This window comes from Apium graveolens, chromosome 10, assembly GCF_009905375.1.
Source record: "Apium graveolens cultivar Ventura chromosome 10, ASM990537v1, whole genome shotgun sequence".
In the NCBI taxonomy this organism is placed as follows: Eukaryota; Viridiplantae; Streptophyta; class Magnoliopsida; order Apiales; family Apiaceae; genus Apium; species Apium graveolens.
Window position 1 is genome coordinate 154,069,397 of NC_133656.1, and position 20,104 is coordinate 154,089,500.

A 20,104-nucleotide genomic window follows, 5' to 3' on the forward strand; every position below is an offset into this window, starting at 1 on the left:
GGTGCATAGGGAGATAGAACACGAGAGGAGGAAGAAGAAGAGGAGAGGTAGCGGAAGGGTGAAGAAAAAGAGAGGATCTTAATGCTCTGATACCATATTGAGTAACCAGCTCATCTAAAACCTTAAGGTGTTAAAGAATGGCCCTTTCCAGGATCTTATATTATTCTAACACTCCCCCTCACTCGAAAGCTCATTTATGGGTCGAAGAGTGGATCACGGGCGCCCATCTTTGGGGCATAAATTTGCCTTTCGTGTCTCTCATAAATTGTGAGAAATATTGGGGGTGGCAGGGATCGAACCTGATTCCTCTGTCAGTCTGCGCTCTGATACCATGTTAAGGAACCAGTTACTCTAAAATCTCAAGGTGTTAAAGAATGACCCTTTACAGGAACTTATATTATTCTAACAGGCAAGTCTCTAAGTTTTACTATCATTTTGTATTTGAATGGAGGGGTTAAATTTTAAATATCAAAGTAATCACTTAACTGAAAGTCATAAATCAGTTTAATCAGCAAACTTGACACTAAAATCATAATACATTTATTTTTATAAATTTCTATACTTTTTTCTTGAATCATATTACAACCAAATGAAAAATTATGAATTTTTAGGATTTTAGATGTTATAATGAGATTTTTTAAAATTTATCTACTAATTATTTATTTTTAATCCAAAAATATAATTACAAAATTAAAAATAAATACTAGATCAATTTTTAAAAATTTCACGATATTATCAAAAATACTAGAATTAATAAATTTTTATTTGGTTGTAATAAAATTCAAGAAAAATGTATAGAATTTCATGAAAATATTTTTTAATTTTCGAGCACATATTTTAAGATATCCGTTTGATAGTTATTATAATTTTAGTGATTCAAATAAGACTCCGTTAAATTTGATGATAAAACTGATATATGATTTTCAGTCGAATGAATATTTGATATTTAATCCTTATAGCTAGAAGATGAACAAATGAGACCCGATAGCCTATAAACACACGTGGGACAAAATTGCATTACTTGGTCTGGACAGGACATTTTGTGCATGTTTGGGAACGAATTGGAAAGCATTTATATGGGCCAAAACCCATTTACAATTTATTCATATTGTTTGCCTAAATTCCCGAAGGCAGCATTTGAAAATATTAATTTCATTTCAAATTCGAAATTTCAATTCAATATTTGAAATCCAGAATTTCAATTTCAAATCTTTTGTTTGGATGTTTAAGAAATTGAATTTCAAAACTTTGTTTTTAGAATTTTTCTAAAACTTGAAATATATGTTTTATTCATTTTTTTGCGAAGAATTGAAATATAAATTTTAATTATATATATTTCAGGATAAACTGCCGAAAAATTTTCCAGATAAAAAGTGTTAGGAAATGAATAACACACAGAGGGGATGAATGTGTTTTACCGTTTTTATACTTTTCTTGAGCTTTTTATGGTTCAACAAAGTAAATTAAATCTTGTAGTGAAATATATTACTGCAGAAATTAAACATGCAATAATAAAGAACACAGATCTTTTCAAAACTCACTTAATTTTATATTAAAATTAAGAATGTTTTGCTACAAAAATTTTAGGCTCTTTGTTGATAAAGGGTTTAGCTTCTTCTTGAGAGTGTTACAAGATTTTCTATCTGAATTGTTACAACTAACTAAAGGACCAGTGTTAACTTTATAATTTAGTTAACTGCTGGTTTACACAGTGTACAATAAGACATGCTATTAACTTTAGTAAACTGTTACTTGTCATTTCCATTTTAGGAAAAGTGTATCTTCCATTTTTGGATTAGCATATCTTAGCATTCTGTGTTTACTTTGATCTTACTTTGTCAGTTAATCTTCACCATTGATCTTGCACATCCTTCATTTAACTTCCAAGAAAGGTGAAGGACCCATATTCATAGAATTCATTAAATCACTGCCAAGAAAGGTGAATGACCCATATTCATAGGAAATTCTAACTTCCCAAAGAGATACAACCCAGACTCTGACTATTTCATCAGTAAGTTGTTGAAAATGATGTTCATCTGAGATTAGGGCTGAGCAAAACCGAACCAAAACCGAACCGAACCGTGCTAATTCAGTTCGGTTCGGTCCTAAATTTTTCAGAAATTCGGTCTATTCGGTCCGGACCGAATAGACCGAATTAAAATTCGGCTCGGTTCGGTTCTTTTCACAAATATTTCGGTCCGGACCGAATAGACCAAATCATAAATACTATAATTTTGTATTATATATATTTTACATATATCTTAAAAATTATAATCAAAATTTTTAATTTGTAATTATATTTATGGAGTATTAGAACTCTACATATCACATTACTTTAATTATATTTTAAAATTTATAATTTGTGATTTAATTTATAATGCAATTTTATTTTTAAAAAAAAATTCGGTCTATTCGGTCTAAAACCGGACCGAATCGAATTATTTCGGTTCGGTTCGGTCCGGTCCATAATATAACTTCGGTCCGGTTCAGTCCAAGAAAAAATGACTATTCGGTTTTTCGGTCTATTCGGTTCGGTCCGGTTTTGGACCGAACCGACCGAATGCTCAGCCCTATCTGAGATGCACCAATTTAAAGGCAGAAAGTCAGATTGCTTGAAACAGTTCCAGATGGCCCTTTTAGTGACTTCTCCTTTCTTTGTAAGCTTGGCTTTTTTAGGCTTTCTCCCAACAGGATTTGAGATTGACTTTCAGTGAAGGCTTGACTAAAGGTAAGGTTATGATTTTCTTGAGACTTGTTTGGCTTGTGATGATTGGAATTCTTAGGAAAGAGTTGGCTATTTGTTTGTACAGAAATTTTGGCTTAGAGGTTGAGAGTGGTTTGTTGATTGAGGTTGTTGATACAGAAGTTTTGGCTAGAGGTTGAGCTAGAGCTGTTTGGATTTTTAGGGTTTGTTGTGGTTCTGAGCCATCATGTCTCCTTTTACTTCTTCTATCATTAGCTCTCTTCTTCTCATCATTTTTCTTATCATCCTCCTTCTTCTTCTCACCACCCTTGCTGCCAGATGGCTTAGTGAATTGACTTGGATTTGAGCCAGAAGGATTTTGATCATCTTTCTTCTGCTCATCATCATCCAAATTATCCTTGTTGATTTGAATTTTAGGCAAGTTGGCTTTAGTATTACTTAAATATCTCCCCTACAGCTTTATCATCTCCTCATCTTCAACAGTCTTATTCCTTTTTTTTTCAGCTCAGTATCCAGAATCATGATAAGCTTCTTGTTGGTCATGACACACTACTTAGGAATTTGGAAGTGTTTGAAGTGTTTGGTGGTAGGACAGTTGTATGTCACTCCCTTGCTAGGCTGTAGATAAGCTTCTAGGAAAGCAGCCACTTGTGCATTCTTCAATTCTGTTAGCAAGAGAGTGTCTTCATGAATTACCACTCTGACTTTGTTTATTAGAATGTCTAACTCAGATGCCCTCCTTGAGATAAGACAGTTGAGGGACACCTGCATACACGTGTCTACCCCTGAATCATTTATGTTGACCATTATCCTTCTTTCCTTGAAGTTGCCTTTTGTCACCAAGATCACCCTTATTGAGTTTATTGTCCTTTCCAGGGCCTTTTTATATGTGAAGTGATTATCATTTAGAGAAGCTTTTAGGGCCTTAAGCAATTCATCAAATTCTCTGCTTAGACTTGGTCCTTCAGCAACCCTAATAAGTCTCTCTATGTCAAGATCTACTTCTTGATTTAGGCTCTTTTCAGCACCCTGGACTTGTTGAGATGATCTGGATTTTGCCATCCTAGCCTCTATCTCCCCCTTAGGCTTGTTAACAGGCATAAGAAGGGGAGTAGGAATTTTAGGCCTTTTATGTTCTGGAAGTGATGGTAGAGGGATGTTGAGCTTTCCCATGATGGCTCCCAAAGCAACTGAGTTTTGCATTTGAAGATGCTTGTGAGAATCCACTAGGGTCTGAATGTCTGTCTGTTGGCTCCAGACTAGAGAAGTCAAGGCTTGAACTTGTGCAGTGAGAGAAGCATTTGAGTCTTGCAGTGCTGAGACTTGGCTTTGTAGAGATTGGATTTGCAGATTTGTGAAAGTTAAGCCAGACTGATAAGAGCTAGTAGAATTGCCAAAGGTTTCTTCTACATCTTGTTTGATGCCTTCCATAAGCAAGGCTGAAGGCTCATATCTGCTTTGGTGAAGTTATTCCAGCTTGACCTTAGTGTCATTTGAATGAGTGATTTGATGTTGGACAACTGTATGAAGAGAGATAAATGATTGTTTGAGATTTTTCACTTCTCTTTCAATAGAAGCAAGATCCATCCTTGACATTTGCTTAGCAAAGTGCTTGAATTTAGAAGTGATCTTTACTTGAGATGGTATAATCTCATCCATCTTCTCATTTACCAACTTCCTGATTTTATCTTCACGACCAGTTAGCTTGACTTCAAGAGGTTTAGCAAAAAGATAAAATGCTTTGAGATGAGCTTTGTACACTTCTGTAATTGCATCATACACATCTTGTGGAGTCAAGGCCTTTGCATTGCTTTCCAGAATAGTGATGTATTATTCCCTAAATCTGGCCAAGACTTGATCCATCTCCAATACAAAGTCCTGAGAGAGCCATGCATCCACATTTCCATCATGTTCTGCATCATTAACAATTTTCTCTTTTTGCTTCTCAACTTCTTTATTGTATGTAAGCATGATAGCTTGATAATCTTGATTGCTCATGTTTGTGAAAGGAATATGTCCTAAGTCCAATCATGTATGAGGATTTAGGAATAACTTTTATGTAATCTGTTTTGATTTCATTGATATTAATAAAAGACTTGTTTTGTTTTTATTACGGGCTTTATCTATTTAAGTGTTTAAATAAGATATACCATAGTTTAGAGTAAAGCTTTTTATGGATTATGATGAGATCATAATAGTGAGACCTAAAAAGATGATAACTCTAAACTTAAATAGTTCCTGGTCGTAGGATTACTAACTGGTAATTAATAATCCGCAAAGATCGGTACATACTATGCTTGCTTCATTATGAAGGATGTCTGTTCTCATAGACATTTGTGTGGTGACACTATAGCTAGGATGTAGGTGCTTATTATAGAATAAGTTCACTGAACATGACTCGCCCAGCTGAACAACTGATGGAGTTCACTCACGTGTCAGCAGTTGTTCGCTTAGTGATAGTTGTACAAGTGTCCTTAGACTTGAGGTCATCATAGTCATCTTGTGTACACTGAACTATGCTTTGGTTTAGTTCTTAGTCTCCAGGGACAATTATTAGGGCTCTTCTGGGTATAGGAATTTGTACACGAAGATAGTGTATGATCAATAAAGGATCTACCCCTTCCAGTGAAGGAAGCGAATGTTCAAGGCTGATCTACTTATACTAGTTCAGGAATCTCTGGCCAGAGTGAATGAAATTAGAAAGGAGTTTCTAATTTGCATAGAACTACGCATAGTAAATGGTAAGCAAGTGATTGAATTAGATAGGCTTGACACGAGATCCATGCCTTGTATTTAATCGGAACATTGTAGGGTAGAAGTAGTTTATTGTATGGTAACTATTCACGGACAGGTTCTTGGTATTCTAAGCAGTGAATTCATATTATCCGGATAGTCGCGATATGTTGAGAAGCATCACTCACGATGTAGAATAAATGTGATTAATTAATTAATCATATTTAATAAATTAGAGAATTTATATAAATAATGATAAAATAGTTTTATTATTATTTATTTCTACTACCGGCTTAATATTGAACCTACAGGGTCACACCATAAAAAGAGAATGATTTAATGGTGGAGGAATTAATTAATAATGGCTGATAATTATTTATTTGTGAAATAAATAATTAATTGGCAAATTTAATAATTGATTAAATGAGATTTAATTGATTATAAATTAATTAAGAAAAGTTCTTAATATTATTAATTAAAGGATTTAATTTTTGGAAATTAAATCAAGAGAGAGAATTATTTCTAAAGTGTTTAGAAAAAGGATTAATGATTAAAAGGTGTTTTAATTATTAATGACAATAATAAATGGGATACTAATAATAATATTTATGGGAAAATTTCAGCTGAAAATTTTGCCTATAAATACAATATTATAGACCCTAATTTTATTCTAACCTTGGAACCCGAAAACCCAAAAAGTTTGGAAAACCCAATTCTCTCCACCTCCTTCCTCCTCCTTAACATCGTTTTCTTGGTGGATACCGGTGGAGTGCTTCACACTTGAGGAGCAACTGCTAAGGATCTCTGATCGTTGTCTCCGAATTATTTTTAAAGGTTAGATTCGATCTCTCGAATTTGTATTCATGATTTATATGCTTTTATTTGGATTTTGTATGTGTAAAAGTGTTTTTCCATGACCCCGCTGCGTTAAAAATCCAACAATGGTATCAGAGCATAGGTTGTATGCATATAGATCTGTGGTAAAAATTTCAGAATTTTATGTGCTTGTATGAATTAATTATGATTTTTACAAGTTATATCATGGATTAATTTTGTCTGATGAGAAATCATTTCTCATAATAATTTTGGATGTTGATCTGGGTTCTACAAGTGTTGTAGATCGTGTGGGTATTTTTTTCATAATTTTAGGATGTATAGATTTTTTATTATGAATTTTTGAAGTTGTTTCAATTAAAATTCGTAATAAATAATTATATATATATATATGAATTGTATGTATGTATATATCTGTATATGTTGTCATCTGCTGTGTTTGTACTGTGCTGTTGTCTGCTGTTATACGGCTATCAGTAAAGCAAGGTACAGGTCTGACATGCACGGCAACCGAGGAGAGAAAAGAGTGGCTGCTCCGAAAATGAAAAAAAAAATAGGAGTGTAACGCATTCCGGGAATGTGTTACACACCTGTGGCGCATTCACGGAATGCGTTACACCCTTTAATGGCTTAAAAGGGGTGTAACGCATCACCGGAATGCGTTACAGGGCTAGTAACGCGTTCCTGTAATGCGTTACAGCCCGACTGTCCATATTAAAATTGATTTTCTGGGAGTTTCGTAACTCTGTTTTGGGCGTGCAATATACCGTTGGATTCGTTTTTCCGAGACGGATCTAATGGAGTGATCAATTTGAGTTTATATAAAAGTTTTGAACTGTTTATATTTCCATGAAGTGTTTTAAAGCTGTTTTTGACTGTTTTTATTTGCTTTTAAATGCTTCATGTGATACATAGAGATGTATAATGCTTAGACTAATGTGCTAGATGATGTAACATGCCTACCTTGATGTTTATTCATGTTGATATATGTGATATATGCTTAGTTTATCATGCGATGATAGATTTAGGTGAACTTAAATGAACATAAGGCGTTTGTTAGACAACCTAGTATAGTGAAATTGTTTCATAACCTTAAGAATAATATTATGAATACAATCATGAGATTCTTGTGTTTGTGAAACACGTAATTGAATATGAATTTTCGATATGAGAGAAAGGATGATTCTGTCAACAACAGATTTCTATCTGTAAGAAAGGGTTATTAAGTGACGCCTCTTGACAATGCTCCACCCGATCTGGGAATCATCTGATTATTGATTATTGATTTGAAATATTTAATTTAAAAGGAAGAATCTCTTTATAATATGATTATGATTGTAACGTAATATAATCCCTCTAAAATTAAATAATATCAAGTAGTAATTGGCCAATGATACAACGGGCTTGTGTCGGTCATAGCCTTCCAACATGATAGAAAAGTAGTTCTTATTTTTGAATCATTGTCGTTTCGTGCCACAGCCGAGGGATTTGATTTCGAAATAAGAAATACTTGTCTATTACATAGAGATGTGTACATTGAATAAGAATCTAAAGGTCGGTACGTGCTACAGCCGTGGGCCTTTGCGGACTGATTCAACTGTACAGAATGTTGGGTTAGACTTGACTTAGAATATTGAGTTTGTCGTGCTACAGTCGAGACTCAATTATTCAAGAGGCTAAAGTTTGATTAGGGAATAACATGAGATGTAATTGACAAGAGTTGTCTGCCTATTGAACATTACATGGCGGTTCGTGCTACAGCCGGGGTCGTGTAATCGAATGTAGGATCCCTATTCCCACTAGCATTATGAATGCTTAATTTTTCACGTAGGGGGTTGAATAAATTAGGAAAACTAGTGGGAGCCACTTATGAATAAAGACCCGATTCATATAGTATTTTGAAATGAAATCGAATGTTTGCTAAGTGTTGTTATGTGTTCATCATTTACAGATTTACAATATACATTATGTCTTCTGCACTATCACTCAGGAGCATACTAGATGCTCACAAATTGACTGGTCCTAATTATGCTGACTGGCTTCGAAACTTGAGAATTGTTCTCAGGATTGAGAAGCTGGAATACGTGATTGACTCACCTAAGCCTACTGAACCTGCTAGTGATGCACATAATGATGAACACGTTGTGTATCGTAAGTGGATAGATGATGCAAATGTTGCTTAATGCATCATGCTAGCTTCCATGAATATTGAGCTACAGAAGCAACATGAGCATATGGATGCTCACACTATCCTCATGCATCTACAAGAGTTGTATGATGTGGCGGGGAGGACAGCTCGATATGAGATATCGAAGGAGCTGTTCGGGTGTAGGATGTCTGAGGGATCATCTGTGAATGACCATGTACTTAAGATGATCAATTTGATTGAACGTCTTGGACAACTTGGTTTTTCCATGGATGGGGAGCTGAGCCAAGACTTGGTCTTGCAATCGCTTCCGAGTTCGTTCTCGCAGTTTGTTGTGAACTTTCACATGAATAAGTTGGATGTCAGCCATCCTGAACTCCACAACATGTTGAAGACTGCGGAATCGAATTTTCCCCCTAAGAAGAGTTCTGTTCTTCTAATTGGTGAAGGTTCCAATCCTAAGAAAAGGAAGAGGAACTCTTCCAAGAAGAAGAAAGTATGTGAGAAAACGCCGGTTCCACCAAAAGCTGAAGACCCCAAGAGCAAAGTTGTTTGCTTTCACTGTAACAAGGTGGGGCACTGGAAGAGGAACTGCAAGGTTTACCTTGCAGAATTGAAGAAGAAGAAGGGTAGTGAGACTACCGCTTCTGATTCAGGTATGTTCATGATAGAAGTGAATATGTCATTTCTACTTGGGTATTAGATACCGCCTGTGGTTCTCATATCTACAATTTGTTACAGGGACCAAGGAGAAGTAGGACTCTTGAGGAAGAAGAGGTGATTCTACTGAGGGAAATGGAGCAAGAGTTGCTGCTGAAGATGTAGAATCATTTCATTTACATAAGCCTACGGGCAAGACTATTGTTTTAAATAATTGTTATTTTGTTCCCTCGATTGTGAGGAATATTATTTCCAAGTTAGACTTGGCTGGATTTTTATTTATTATTGAGAATAATGAATGTTCTATTCTTAGAGATAATATTCTTTATGGACGTGGTACTTTAAATAATGGTCTGTATAAGTGTGACATAATTTACTTCAGATTGAACAAACTAATAAAAGAAAATGGATGATGAAAATCTCACTTTATAGTGGCACTGCAGTCTCCATTTAATAGACATGGAGAGAGGACTGCAAATTTGCTAGGAATGGTACACACAGATGTATGTGGACCAATGTCTAAGCAAGCCATGTGTGGATTTTCATACTTCATTACTTTCATAGATGATAGATCTAGATTCGGATATGTGTTTGATGAAACACAAGTCTGAGGCCTTTGAAAAGTTCAAAGAGTATAAGTATGAAGTGGAGAAACAAACCAAATATAGTATTATAATTCTTCGATTAGATCGAGGTGGTGAATACTTTAATGGAGTGTTTCTAGATCATCTCAAAGTAAATGGTATAGTCTCCCAGTGGACTCCTCCAGATTGGTATCTGAAAGGAGAAATCGAACTTTGTTAGACATAGTTCGGTCCAAGATGAGCTATGCAAATCTTCCAGTATTCCTATGGGGTTATGCATTGGAAACCTCAGCATATTTACTGAATAAGGTGCCTTCCAAATCTGTTCCTCAAACTCCGTATGAGATATGGAAAGTAAGGAAACCGAGTCTTAAACACGTTAAGATTTGGGGATGTCTAGCTTATGTCAAGAAAGTTGACCCAGATAAGCTAGAATATCGATCCGTAAAATGTAGTTTTGTGGGATATCCTAAAGAGACTTTAGGGTATTACTTTTACACCGATCATCGGGTGTTTATCTCCAGACATGCTACCTTCTTGGAAAAGGAGTTAATCCTTGAAGGAAACAGTGGGAGCAAAATTGAACTTGATGAAGTTCAAGAAGCACAAACTACTACGGATCAAGTGGAAACACATGTTCTGACTGAACAACCTTTTGTGGAACAGCCCATTTATAGATCAGGGAGAGTGTCTCGCCAACCTGAGAGGTATTATGGCCTTGTCATTGAGAATGACAATGAGTTGTCGATCATTGATGATGACGACCCTGTGACCTATAATGAGGCTATGAGTAGTATTGACTCAGAGAAATGGCATAGTGCCATGAAATCCGGAATGGAATCTATGTATACGGTATACAAAAGATAGATTATAGCAGATGGTCAGGTGGAGACCTATAAGGCCAGGCTTTTGGAAAAATGATTCAAACAAAGGCAATGGATTGACTTTGATGAAACTTTTTGCCTGTAGCCCTGTTAAAATCAGTTCGGATTTTGCTTGCGATTGCTGCTTACTACGACTATGTGATCTGGCATATAGCCAGATGGTTTAATTTCCAAGAGAAATGAAAACCTAGTGTGTAAGCTGCTGCGAACCAAATGTGGTTTAAAGCAAACTTCTCGTAGATGGAACATTCGTTTTGATGAGACAATCAAAGAGTTTGATTTTATCAAAAACGTAGATGAACCATGCGTCTATAAAAGGGTTAGTGGGAGCGCGGTAACATTTCTTGTATTGTATTGAAATAGAGTTGACACACATAACAACATAGCAGACCCACTCACAAAGCTACTTTATGAAAGTCACTTTGATCGTCATAATGACAGGATATGTATTAGATACCAGAGTGATTGGCTTTAGTACAAGTGGGAGATTGAAAGGAATATGTCCTAAGTCCAATCATGTATGAGGATTTAGGAATAACTTTTATGTAATCTGTTTTAATTTCATTGATATTAATAAAAGACTTGTTTTGTTTTTATTACGGGCTTTATCTATTTAAGTGTTTAAATAAGATATACCATAGTTTAGAGTAAAGCTTTTTATGGATTATGATGAGATCATATTAGTGAGACCTAAAAAGATGATAACTCTAAATTTAAATAGTTCCTGGTCGTAGGATTACTAACTGGTAATTAATAATCCGCAAAGATCGGTACATACTATGCTTGCTTCATTATGAAGGATGTCTGTTCTCATAGACATTTGTGTGGTGACACTATAGCTAGTATGTAGGTGCTTATTATAGAATAAGTTCACTGAACATGACTCGCCCAGCTGAACAACTGATGGAGTTCACTCACGTGTCAGCAGTTGTTCGCTTAGTGATAGTTGTACAAGTATCCTTAGACTTGAGGTCATCATAGTCATCTTGTGTACACTGAATTATGCTTTGGTTTAGTTCTTAGTCTCCAGGGACAATTATTAGGGCTCTTTTGGGTATAGGAATTTGTACACGAAGATAGTGTATGATCAATAAAAGATCTACCCCTTCCAGTGAAGGAAGCGAATGTTCAAGGCTGATCCATTTATGCTAGTTCAGGAATCTCTGGCCAGAGTGAATGAAATTAGAAAGGAGTTTCTAATTTGCATAGAACTACGCATAGTAAATGGTAAGCAAGTGATTGAATTAGATAGGCTTGACATGAGATCCATGCCTTGTATTTAATCGGAACATTGTAGGGTAGAAGGAGTTTATTGTATGGTAACTATTCACTGACAGGTTCTTGGTATTCTAAGCAGTGAATTCATATTATCCGGATAGTCGCGATATGTTGAGAAGCATCACTCACGATGTAGAATAAATGTGATTAATTAATCATATTTAATAAATTAGAGAATTTATATAAATAATGATAAAATAGTTGAGAAGCATCACTCACGATGTAGAATAAATGTGATTAATTAATCATATTTAATAAATTAGAGAATTTATATAAATAATGATAAAATAGTTTTATTATTATTTATTTCTACTACCGGCTTAATATTGAACCTACAGGGTCACACCATAAAAAGAGAATGATTTAATGGTGGAGGAATTAATTAATAATGGCTGATAATTATTTATTTGTGAAATAAATAATTAATTGGAAAATTTAATAATTGATTAAATGAGATTTAATTGATTATAAATTAATTAAGAAAAGTTCTTAATATTATTAATTAAAGGATTTAATTTTTGGAAATTAAATCAAGAGAGAGAATTATTTCTAAAGTGTTTAGAAAAAGGATTAATGATTAAAAGGTGTTTTAATTATTAATGAGAATAATAAATGGGATACTAATACTAATATTTATGGGAAAATTTCAGCTAAAAATTTTGCCTATAAATACAATATTATAGACCCTAATTTTATTCTAACCTTGGAACCCGAAAACCCAAAAAGTTTGGAAAACCCAATTCTCTCCACCTCCTTCCTCCTCCTTAACATCGTTTTCTTGGTGGATACCGGTGGAGTGCTTCACACTTGAGGAGCAACTGCTAAGGATCTCTGATCGTTGTCTCCGAATTATTTTTAAAGGTTAGATTCGATCCCTCGAATTTTTATTCACGATTTATATGCTTTTATTTAGATTTTGTATGTGTAAAAGTGTTTTGCCATGACCCCGCTGCGTTAAAAATCCAACAGTTTGAAGTCAGGAAATGTCGTGAAATGTTTGCCAATCCAGAAATCTGCTCAACTAGTAGATCATCTACAGATGTGGGTTGAGAGCCAGATTCATGTAGCCAGTGAGAGAGAATGTGTGGTTGTTGGAGTTGTGAAGTTGAGGATTTAGAAACACCTGTGACTGAAATCACAGTTTTACTCACAGATTGCTATGTGGTTATGGCTAATTATTGTTCCACACTAGTTGTGGGAACCTCCAATTGAATTGAAGGGGATTTGACTGGGTTACTACCATGTGCACCAGTCTCAAACCCTTGTGTGTCTTGCACCACACTGTCACCTGAATGTGCTATTCTTGCCTCCCCTAAGACAGGATCATTGGCAATTGTACTCCTAGCATCAACTGTCAAAGTAATTTCTGCTAGGGTTTTGAGAGGAGTTGTTCCTACATGAGGAACCTCCAATTGAATTGGAGAGGATTTATATAGCTCCCCCTAAGGAGTACTACCCTAAAACCTTACAGTCTGTGAAGACTGATTTGTACATGAAGGTGCATTTGATACATCCATGGGGTCTTCAGTGAAAACTGATGAATCCCCCATATTTTTTATGGTGTCATCAGGGTCTATCCCAGCTAGTAGCCTCTCACCATCTAAATGAAGTGTCTGGGTGGTGAGCAAGGTTTCTTGAACCAAGTCATTTGATTTAGCTTGCACTTGAGAATCAGATTCAAGTGCAGTTGGTAGAGAAGAAATTTGAGATATGAGAGATTGTTTCTCAGATGTGAGTGTTGGAAGCTCCCCCTGAATGGATGAGGGAGCTTCAAAAGATGTGCCCTCACTGTGTGTGCCATACTTATTCCTCCTACCATACACTTGAATTGCTTCAGGTGCAGGCTGTGCAGACTCAGTACAAGGTGCATTGGGGTGAATACTCTTTTTAATAGATACACCCTGTTGAGAGGATATATTTAGATTCTGTTTAGTCCCCATTTTTACAACTGCATCCTGTTGGGAGGATACAGAGGTGGCTTGAGTGGTCAGCTCAGTTTGCTTACTCTTCTTTGATTGACCAAAGGTGACTCAGTTTCATGTTGATCCTCACCACTCTTAGTTATAACAGTTAAAGTGACCCCATTTCTTTTCTTTTTACTCACCTCATCCTTTTGAGAAGATGAGATGGTTGGTTTCCTAGCTTATACAGGTTTTGAAGGAATATGCTCAACATGGGTAGGTTCCTGTGGGTGTGCCTGTGTTTGTGCTACCACAGGCTAAAGAACCATTGTTGCACTAGGTTGATTTGCATCACTTCTCATGTCTGGCATAGAATAAGGGTAAGAGGTGTTAACTTAAGAGGTGTCCTAATAAAATTTTGGATACTTGCTTACAATTGCCAATTAGTGTCCTGTTTATACCTTCTAGCATATGTATGTCTTTAACTTTATAATTTAAAGTTGACATAATAAATCTAGGCATAAAGATCTCCTTACCTCTTGACTCCAATGGCATTGCGAGTCTGATGCTCAGCTCCTCCAATATGTAGTGCCCTACATTTATGTGTTTGTTGAGGGCCATTGAGTCGACCAGCTTTTGGATAACATTTGAAATGTTGTCAAATCATGACTTTCTGCAAGTGAATGCACTTATCACAGAATTAAACAGGAATGAACATTCCCTCCTCAGATACTTCTTGTTCATGATGTCCAGAATGATCCTCTCAGAGTAATTGATGAAGTCCATGAATTCATACAGCTCATCCTGAGTTGGAGCCTCCACCAGCTTGTCAGTAGGAATGCCCAAAGCTTTATTAACATCATCCTCAAGAATCTTCACATGTTGTCCCTTAATTGTGCAGTTTATCACTATGGTTGCAGCTTGATTCTCATGCACAACTGTCCTTGTTGTTGTTGTGTTCCAGAAATCCCCTAACACATCCAAATACAATACATGATTAGCAGTAAGAGCACCTACAAAGTAGGTCTCAGAAAGGAACTTGACAAAACACTAAAAAGTTTCAGGTGCTTGGTTTACTTAAAGAAATGCAAGAAAGTTGGTCTCCTTGGGGATGAAGGGTGCAATATTATTGGTTGTCATTGATATAAGTATGAATTTTAGTGGGTAAAAGACACTATGCCATAGATTCGATTCTGCAACCCCCATAAACCGTTACTAAAGGCCAAAAAAACATTGCTAAAGGCAAAAAAAGGCTATTACGACTCTTTTCGGGATTACAATTTTAGGCGTTGCAATAGAGTTTTTTGCAACCCCGGGGACACCCTATTGCAACCCTTGGTAATCTGTTATAGAAATATGCTATTGCAACACCAATGTGGTTGCAGTAGGACTTGAAAAGTGTTACAACAGGGTTTGGGCTATCAGTACAATATTTATGAGCCCCGCATAGGAGCCCACATGTTTACATCAACGCCTTTTAGTGTTTTTTGCAACATTTTTTTAGTGTTTTTGTAACATTTTACACTGATTATTAGCAACACTATAAAGACCTATTGCAACGCTTTTACAAAAAAAATGCTAGAAACTGTTTGTAAATTAGCATGCCCATAAATAAGACCATTGTCTTAAAACCAACACAATCCACAAACCATAACATCAGTTACCCCATACTACCACTACCTTCACCATCACCGTACTACCATCCTTATACCACTAATTGTCTACCAACCATAAAAAAGGGGAAGTTTTAACAAGTTAAAGTTACAGTTCGAAATCAAAAATAGTAGTACTGAGAAAAACAAAGTAGAACGAGAATGCTGCTAGAACGCTTCTGACTAGGTAGATACAACTCCAGTAATAGGAGTGACCATCGTAACAAGGGTGCCATCATCATGGTCACTTGAAAATGTGGTGCATAGCTCTGCCATACCATCCACAACTATTCTTCTACTTCATGTTCTGCTCTTTAGTCATAATTAGGAGTTGTTCCAGGCTTGCTTTGCTCGAAAAGATAAATGACTTTCTTGCCTGCTTTTTTTGTCATGCAGTCTCTAAAATCAATATTAGATATATATATAACTTAAAAGAAAAATATGCAAAGAATCAAAATTTTATATAATGGCGGCGGAGTTTAAAAAATAGCAGTAGTAGACTGAAAAAATAGCAGCAACAACAGAATGCAATATGTACTATAAAATAGAGGAAGCTTATATGACCTGCAAAGAACAGTTTGGCCTTCCACCTTCTTAGCTACACCTTCCAGGTTGGCAGCTTTAGGAATCATAATCATTGATTTATTTGAACCTGTAGGAAATAACATATTAATACAGCCATTCTAAAGCAGAGATTGTAAATATAAAATAAATTGATCTAACAATAGGGTTTAGCAATTAAATCACAGTACTGCATGAAGGATTAACTAAACATGTGCCATGCTTGTTCTTATGAAGGTACTCAACTGAAGTCAAGTGAGTTATAAGTATTTGTGAAGATAAAATTACAGAAAACAGTAGTATGCTAAAGTAAACATATCAAGGAAAAATTCATACCAATGCCATAAATATATCATATTAAGTTAGTTACGGATCTAACAACATAAATATAATAACCTGGGATTTTCTTATCCTAAGGCCCTGCTCATTACATGCCCATGTAAACCTGTACAGCAGTCACACATAAGATAACAAACACATTAATAACATAAAGGATGTAAATGCTTATACTGCAATTAGTCAAAGAAGACAAGCTTACAGCAGGTAGTAGTGTTTCTGCCTGATCAGAATTATAGAATAGAGTACTTATATCAAGATTTTCATCGTCATACCCTATTTGTTTATCTTCCAATATTATCTCGGTTTATGTACCAGGCTAAACTTCCGATACTATCACAGTTCATGTACCAGAAGGGTGCAATTACAGAAAACAAACACTTAAGTTCATGTTTCCCTTGCACTCCTTTTAGCAGCTTCTCTGGACTTTGCTTTATTCTTTTCTCTAAGATGGAGAACTTGATCAGAGAAGTTGTAGATGATCAGAAGTAAGAGTGTCAACCCAACCTATATCGATCGATAACAGGATTAATTAAAGCATTCCACCTAAAACTTAAACTGAACTTTCTTTGAACAATAAACTTACAGAAACCAAGATGCCATAAGCTGTAGTATACTGATTCTCGGTTTGTGCATCACAGGTGGCCATCTTGAAACAACCTGAAAATTCATCCGTACGTAGTCAATTATTTCTTCAACCTTAATTTGAGTACAAATACTCGATAGCTGAGGCGAAAGATGATAAAGTTAAGGAGCTTTGGGAAAAATTTACATGTTCGACCTCCGCAAGGCACAGAAGTGCATAAATCAAGTATGATTGTTGACAGTCAAGGACCCTAGTCTGCATTTTTTAGGCTCATAAAATTTGATCTTCAATAATTGTTTTAGTACAAATTCTAAATGTAATCAAGGAAAGAGTAAATTTCATGCATGACCTCTGTTGCATACAAAACATATTTCCAGAAGCAAAAGGTGACATAGCAGAATGACATGCTAGCTCGGTTCATATGTATTATCAGGTGGCCTAATTGTCATTTTCCTAAATTCACCTTTTCTGTGAAACACATTTCTGATCAAAAGATGAACAAGAAATAAATTTTTTCATGGACAAAAGAAGACTCATACTTTATTGTTTTGTAGATCCAGTCCTGCAGTAATGTCTGCGTTGTAATAAACACACATCATTAAACTGTTAAGCATATCATATTACGTGATTAAAAAATGGATAACAAAAAACTGAGCTATATCACTATCAAGAAGAGAAAAAAATTAAGTTAGAGATTAGAATGAGTACCCCTTGGTGCAAGTAGTTTTCTTTGTAGGAGTTTGACAATAATATCCTGCAGAACAAAATATCTCTTTGGTAGACATAACATCTCCCCACATGTCTGCTGCTCCACACTTATGGCCTTCATCCCCAGAAGGAGGTTGATAGGTATAGATGGAGATTTTGTTTTGTGCACTTGTGTAAGAAGAAGCACATTTAATGAGATTAAAAAGAAAAAAAGTTAAAGGATGAATTTCAACTGATCCATACACCAGTAGTTTTGTTGAGTTCTGCAACTGGACAATAAGCACCTAGAGGGCAAGCTACAGATACAATAAATTCAATAACACAAATATATTAGAACAGTGAGATTTCTATTTCAAACATACACAGTATACATTATGGTCACTGCATTTGTAAGTTATGATGTCTTTCAAAATATATATACTTACGCATCATGCAGGTAAGCCCGTGTGGGCAAAAAAAAGCTTTCACAACAAGGTAGACAGTCAAGAGTTCGAGAAGGCATTTCCTTTTTATTCTTCATATCGACGTCCTTGCCTTTTCCATCACTACAAGCCCTTCCAGGCTCACATCCAGAAAACCACGAAGTTAGATTACAGTTTTTGTTAGGTTTTACATAGTTATCAGCAGAAAACATACACCTAAGAAAGAACAAGAACTGCTATTATGTGTGAAGTTGCCAACATGAAAGAAAAGATATTTACTAAGAAGTAACATACCTGAATGCAAGAACTTCCGATGCACTACAAGGAGAGTTGGATCATGTACTTCTGATAAGTGTAGATGTTCTAACATAGTGGTTGTCGATGCATCTGCTGAGAAACCACAATCAACCATTTTGTCTACCAGAATGCTTTTGTTTTATTTGGTTTGGGATGAGGTCTTAGTCTGAGTTTTAGGACAACAAGCAGAACATTAGTTTATAAAAATAAGGCAAAAAAAATATCATAAATTTGAGAACCATTAGAGCAAGCTGCTAAGTTCAAGAGATATCACAGATATATCAATGTTATTAATCAAGCAAGCCATCTAGCAATCTCAGAATTAACCATCACGGAATTGTATTGTAAAATTGTATTGTAATGCATAATTTATCAATTTACAAACCCTTTAAATATCACTTAGCAAGGATAATGTAGTGCTTGCACACTATAATCAGACAAGTAGACAAAGTTATTGCCACTAGAATTAATCAACATACTCAATGCATATAATTCTACGCTAATTGAGCACTAATCAAGACATCAACAATATATACATAGCACCCAATCTAAAAAATAACTCGAATAATACACAGACATCGATTTACTTAGAAAAATACAAGGGTTTTGAGAAATTTTCACCTGAGCCATGGCCTTAAGTCTCATGGAACTACCTATATCTATACCTCAAAGTACAGATTATCCAGCAATTGCAGTGAAATTGACTGTAGAAGCCTGACTAGGTTCAAGCCCTTGAGTTGACTCACCGAGTTTCATAATCGAGTTGTCGAGTTTTGATGCGGCCACCATTGATTTGAGCTTGATCTTCGTGAGGAGGGCAATGAATCGTCTTTACTAGCCTGGAATCGTCACCGAGATGTGGAATCGCCATTGATGAACTGAAGAGCTTCGAAATAATGATCGAATAATCAATTTGAAGTTCGAACGAGTGAAATAAGTGTTTTAACATCGTGTTTAACATCATATCACTGAGAAGATACAGAGATTTGACTGAATAATGGGAGAGAGAGAGCATCTACGAAGAACAAATTAGGGTTTGAGAAATTGAGTGATTCAGGATTAGAATTATTGACTTTTGTATATGAATCGAGAGAGAAAAGCAAGGAGAATAAGAATTCATGATCAATTTGTATGAGCAAACAAGGTTTTGGCCTGAATATTGATTAAAAATTAGAGTTTCAGTCGGGTGGAAAATAGGGAAATCAATACCAGTATTATTCTTCTTAAAATCTTTTTTGCGTATAAGTGACAACATCAATTTTTTTTTAAGTAACAACGCGGCAATTTCGCCGCCCCTCTAAAACTTTTTTGGATTTTTTATTTTTTTATAAATATATATTTTGATATTAAAATTATTAATTATTTTTATAAATTTTATCATTTAAAATTTAAATTTTAAATTGTAAAATGCTTTATAAATACTATCATAAATTACTCATTTAACGAATAGTTAAACTTTAGAAATCAAAATTAATTAATTATTTTATATAAATATATATATATATATTAATATTTTAATCCTTTTCAAATAATTAAAAATTTCTCGTGTTATAAAAATATCATAAATATTTGTAATAACACCCTATTAAATCTGTGTTAGACCAGTGTTCGCAATTTAAATCATTAATTTCTCTTTTTTAAATAATATTATTTTTAACATTTAATAATGAGAAATAAATAAATTAAAAAATATATAAATATCGTAAAATGATCAATATATCAACTAATTAATGGCTTGTTGTGTTTTATAAAGCGTTCAATTTATCAATACAATATTGTAAATCACTACACTAATATTATTAACTTCTAAAAATAAAT

At 34.9% G+C, this 20,104-nt stretch overlaps 1 protein-coding gene across 10 annotated transcripts; it reads right to left on the reverse strand.

The window, feature by feature from the left end:
• Window positions 1–15,300: 15,300 nt before the first annotated feature.
• LOC141689501 (putative white-brown complex homolog protein 30) lies at window positions 15,301–19,524 on the reverse strand. Of its 10 annotated transcripts, XM_074493814.1 has the most exons (12): window positions 18,908–19,524; window positions 17,993–18,452; window positions 17,811–17,863; window positions 17,568–17,735; window positions 17,399–17,433; window positions 17,209–17,327; window positions 17,046–17,114; window positions 16,860–16,933; window positions 16,549–16,780; window positions 16,334–16,382; window positions 15,941–16,028; window positions 15,301–15,752 (listed from the first exon to the last, which is right to left on the reverse strand). In XM_074493814.1, exons 2-6 carry the CDS (start codon window positions 18,199–18,201, stop codon window positions 17,319–17,321), a joined length of 474 nt encoding a protein of 157 aa, XP_074349915.1. In that variant the 5' UTR covers window positions 18,202–18,452; window positions 18,908–19,524; the 3' UTR covers window positions 15,301–15,752; window positions 15,941–16,028; window positions 16,334–16,382; window positions 16,549–16,780; window positions 16,860–16,933; window positions 17,046–17,114; window positions 17,209–17,318. The 10 variants fall into 10 exon arrangements, with proteins under 10 accessions (XP_074349915.1, XP_074349914.1, XP_074349913.1 ...); XM_074493813.1 differs by having other exon boundaries at window positions 17,046–17,327; XM_074493812.1 differs by lacking the exons at window positions 17,046–17,114; window positions 17,209–17,327; window positions 17,399–17,433 and having other exon boundaries at window positions 17,993–18,121; window positions 18,284–18,452.
• Window positions 19,525–20,104: the final 580 nt, after the last annotated feature.

Bases quoted from the DNA above. Each gene is read 5' to 3' on its own strand.
- LOC141689501 (XM_074493806.1), bottom strand. From the start codon at position 18,201: ATGTTTTCTGCTGATAACTATGTAAAACCTAACAAAAACTGTAATCTA. The intron at 16,934-17,567 runs GTACTCATTCTA...ATGAATTTTCAG, and splicing joins AAAACTACTTGCACCAAGGG to GTTGTTTCAAGATGGCCACC. The intron at 16,781-16,859 runs GTAAGTTTATTG...CGATCGATATAG, and splicing joins CTTATGGCATCTTGGTTTCT to GTTGGGTTGACACTCTTACT.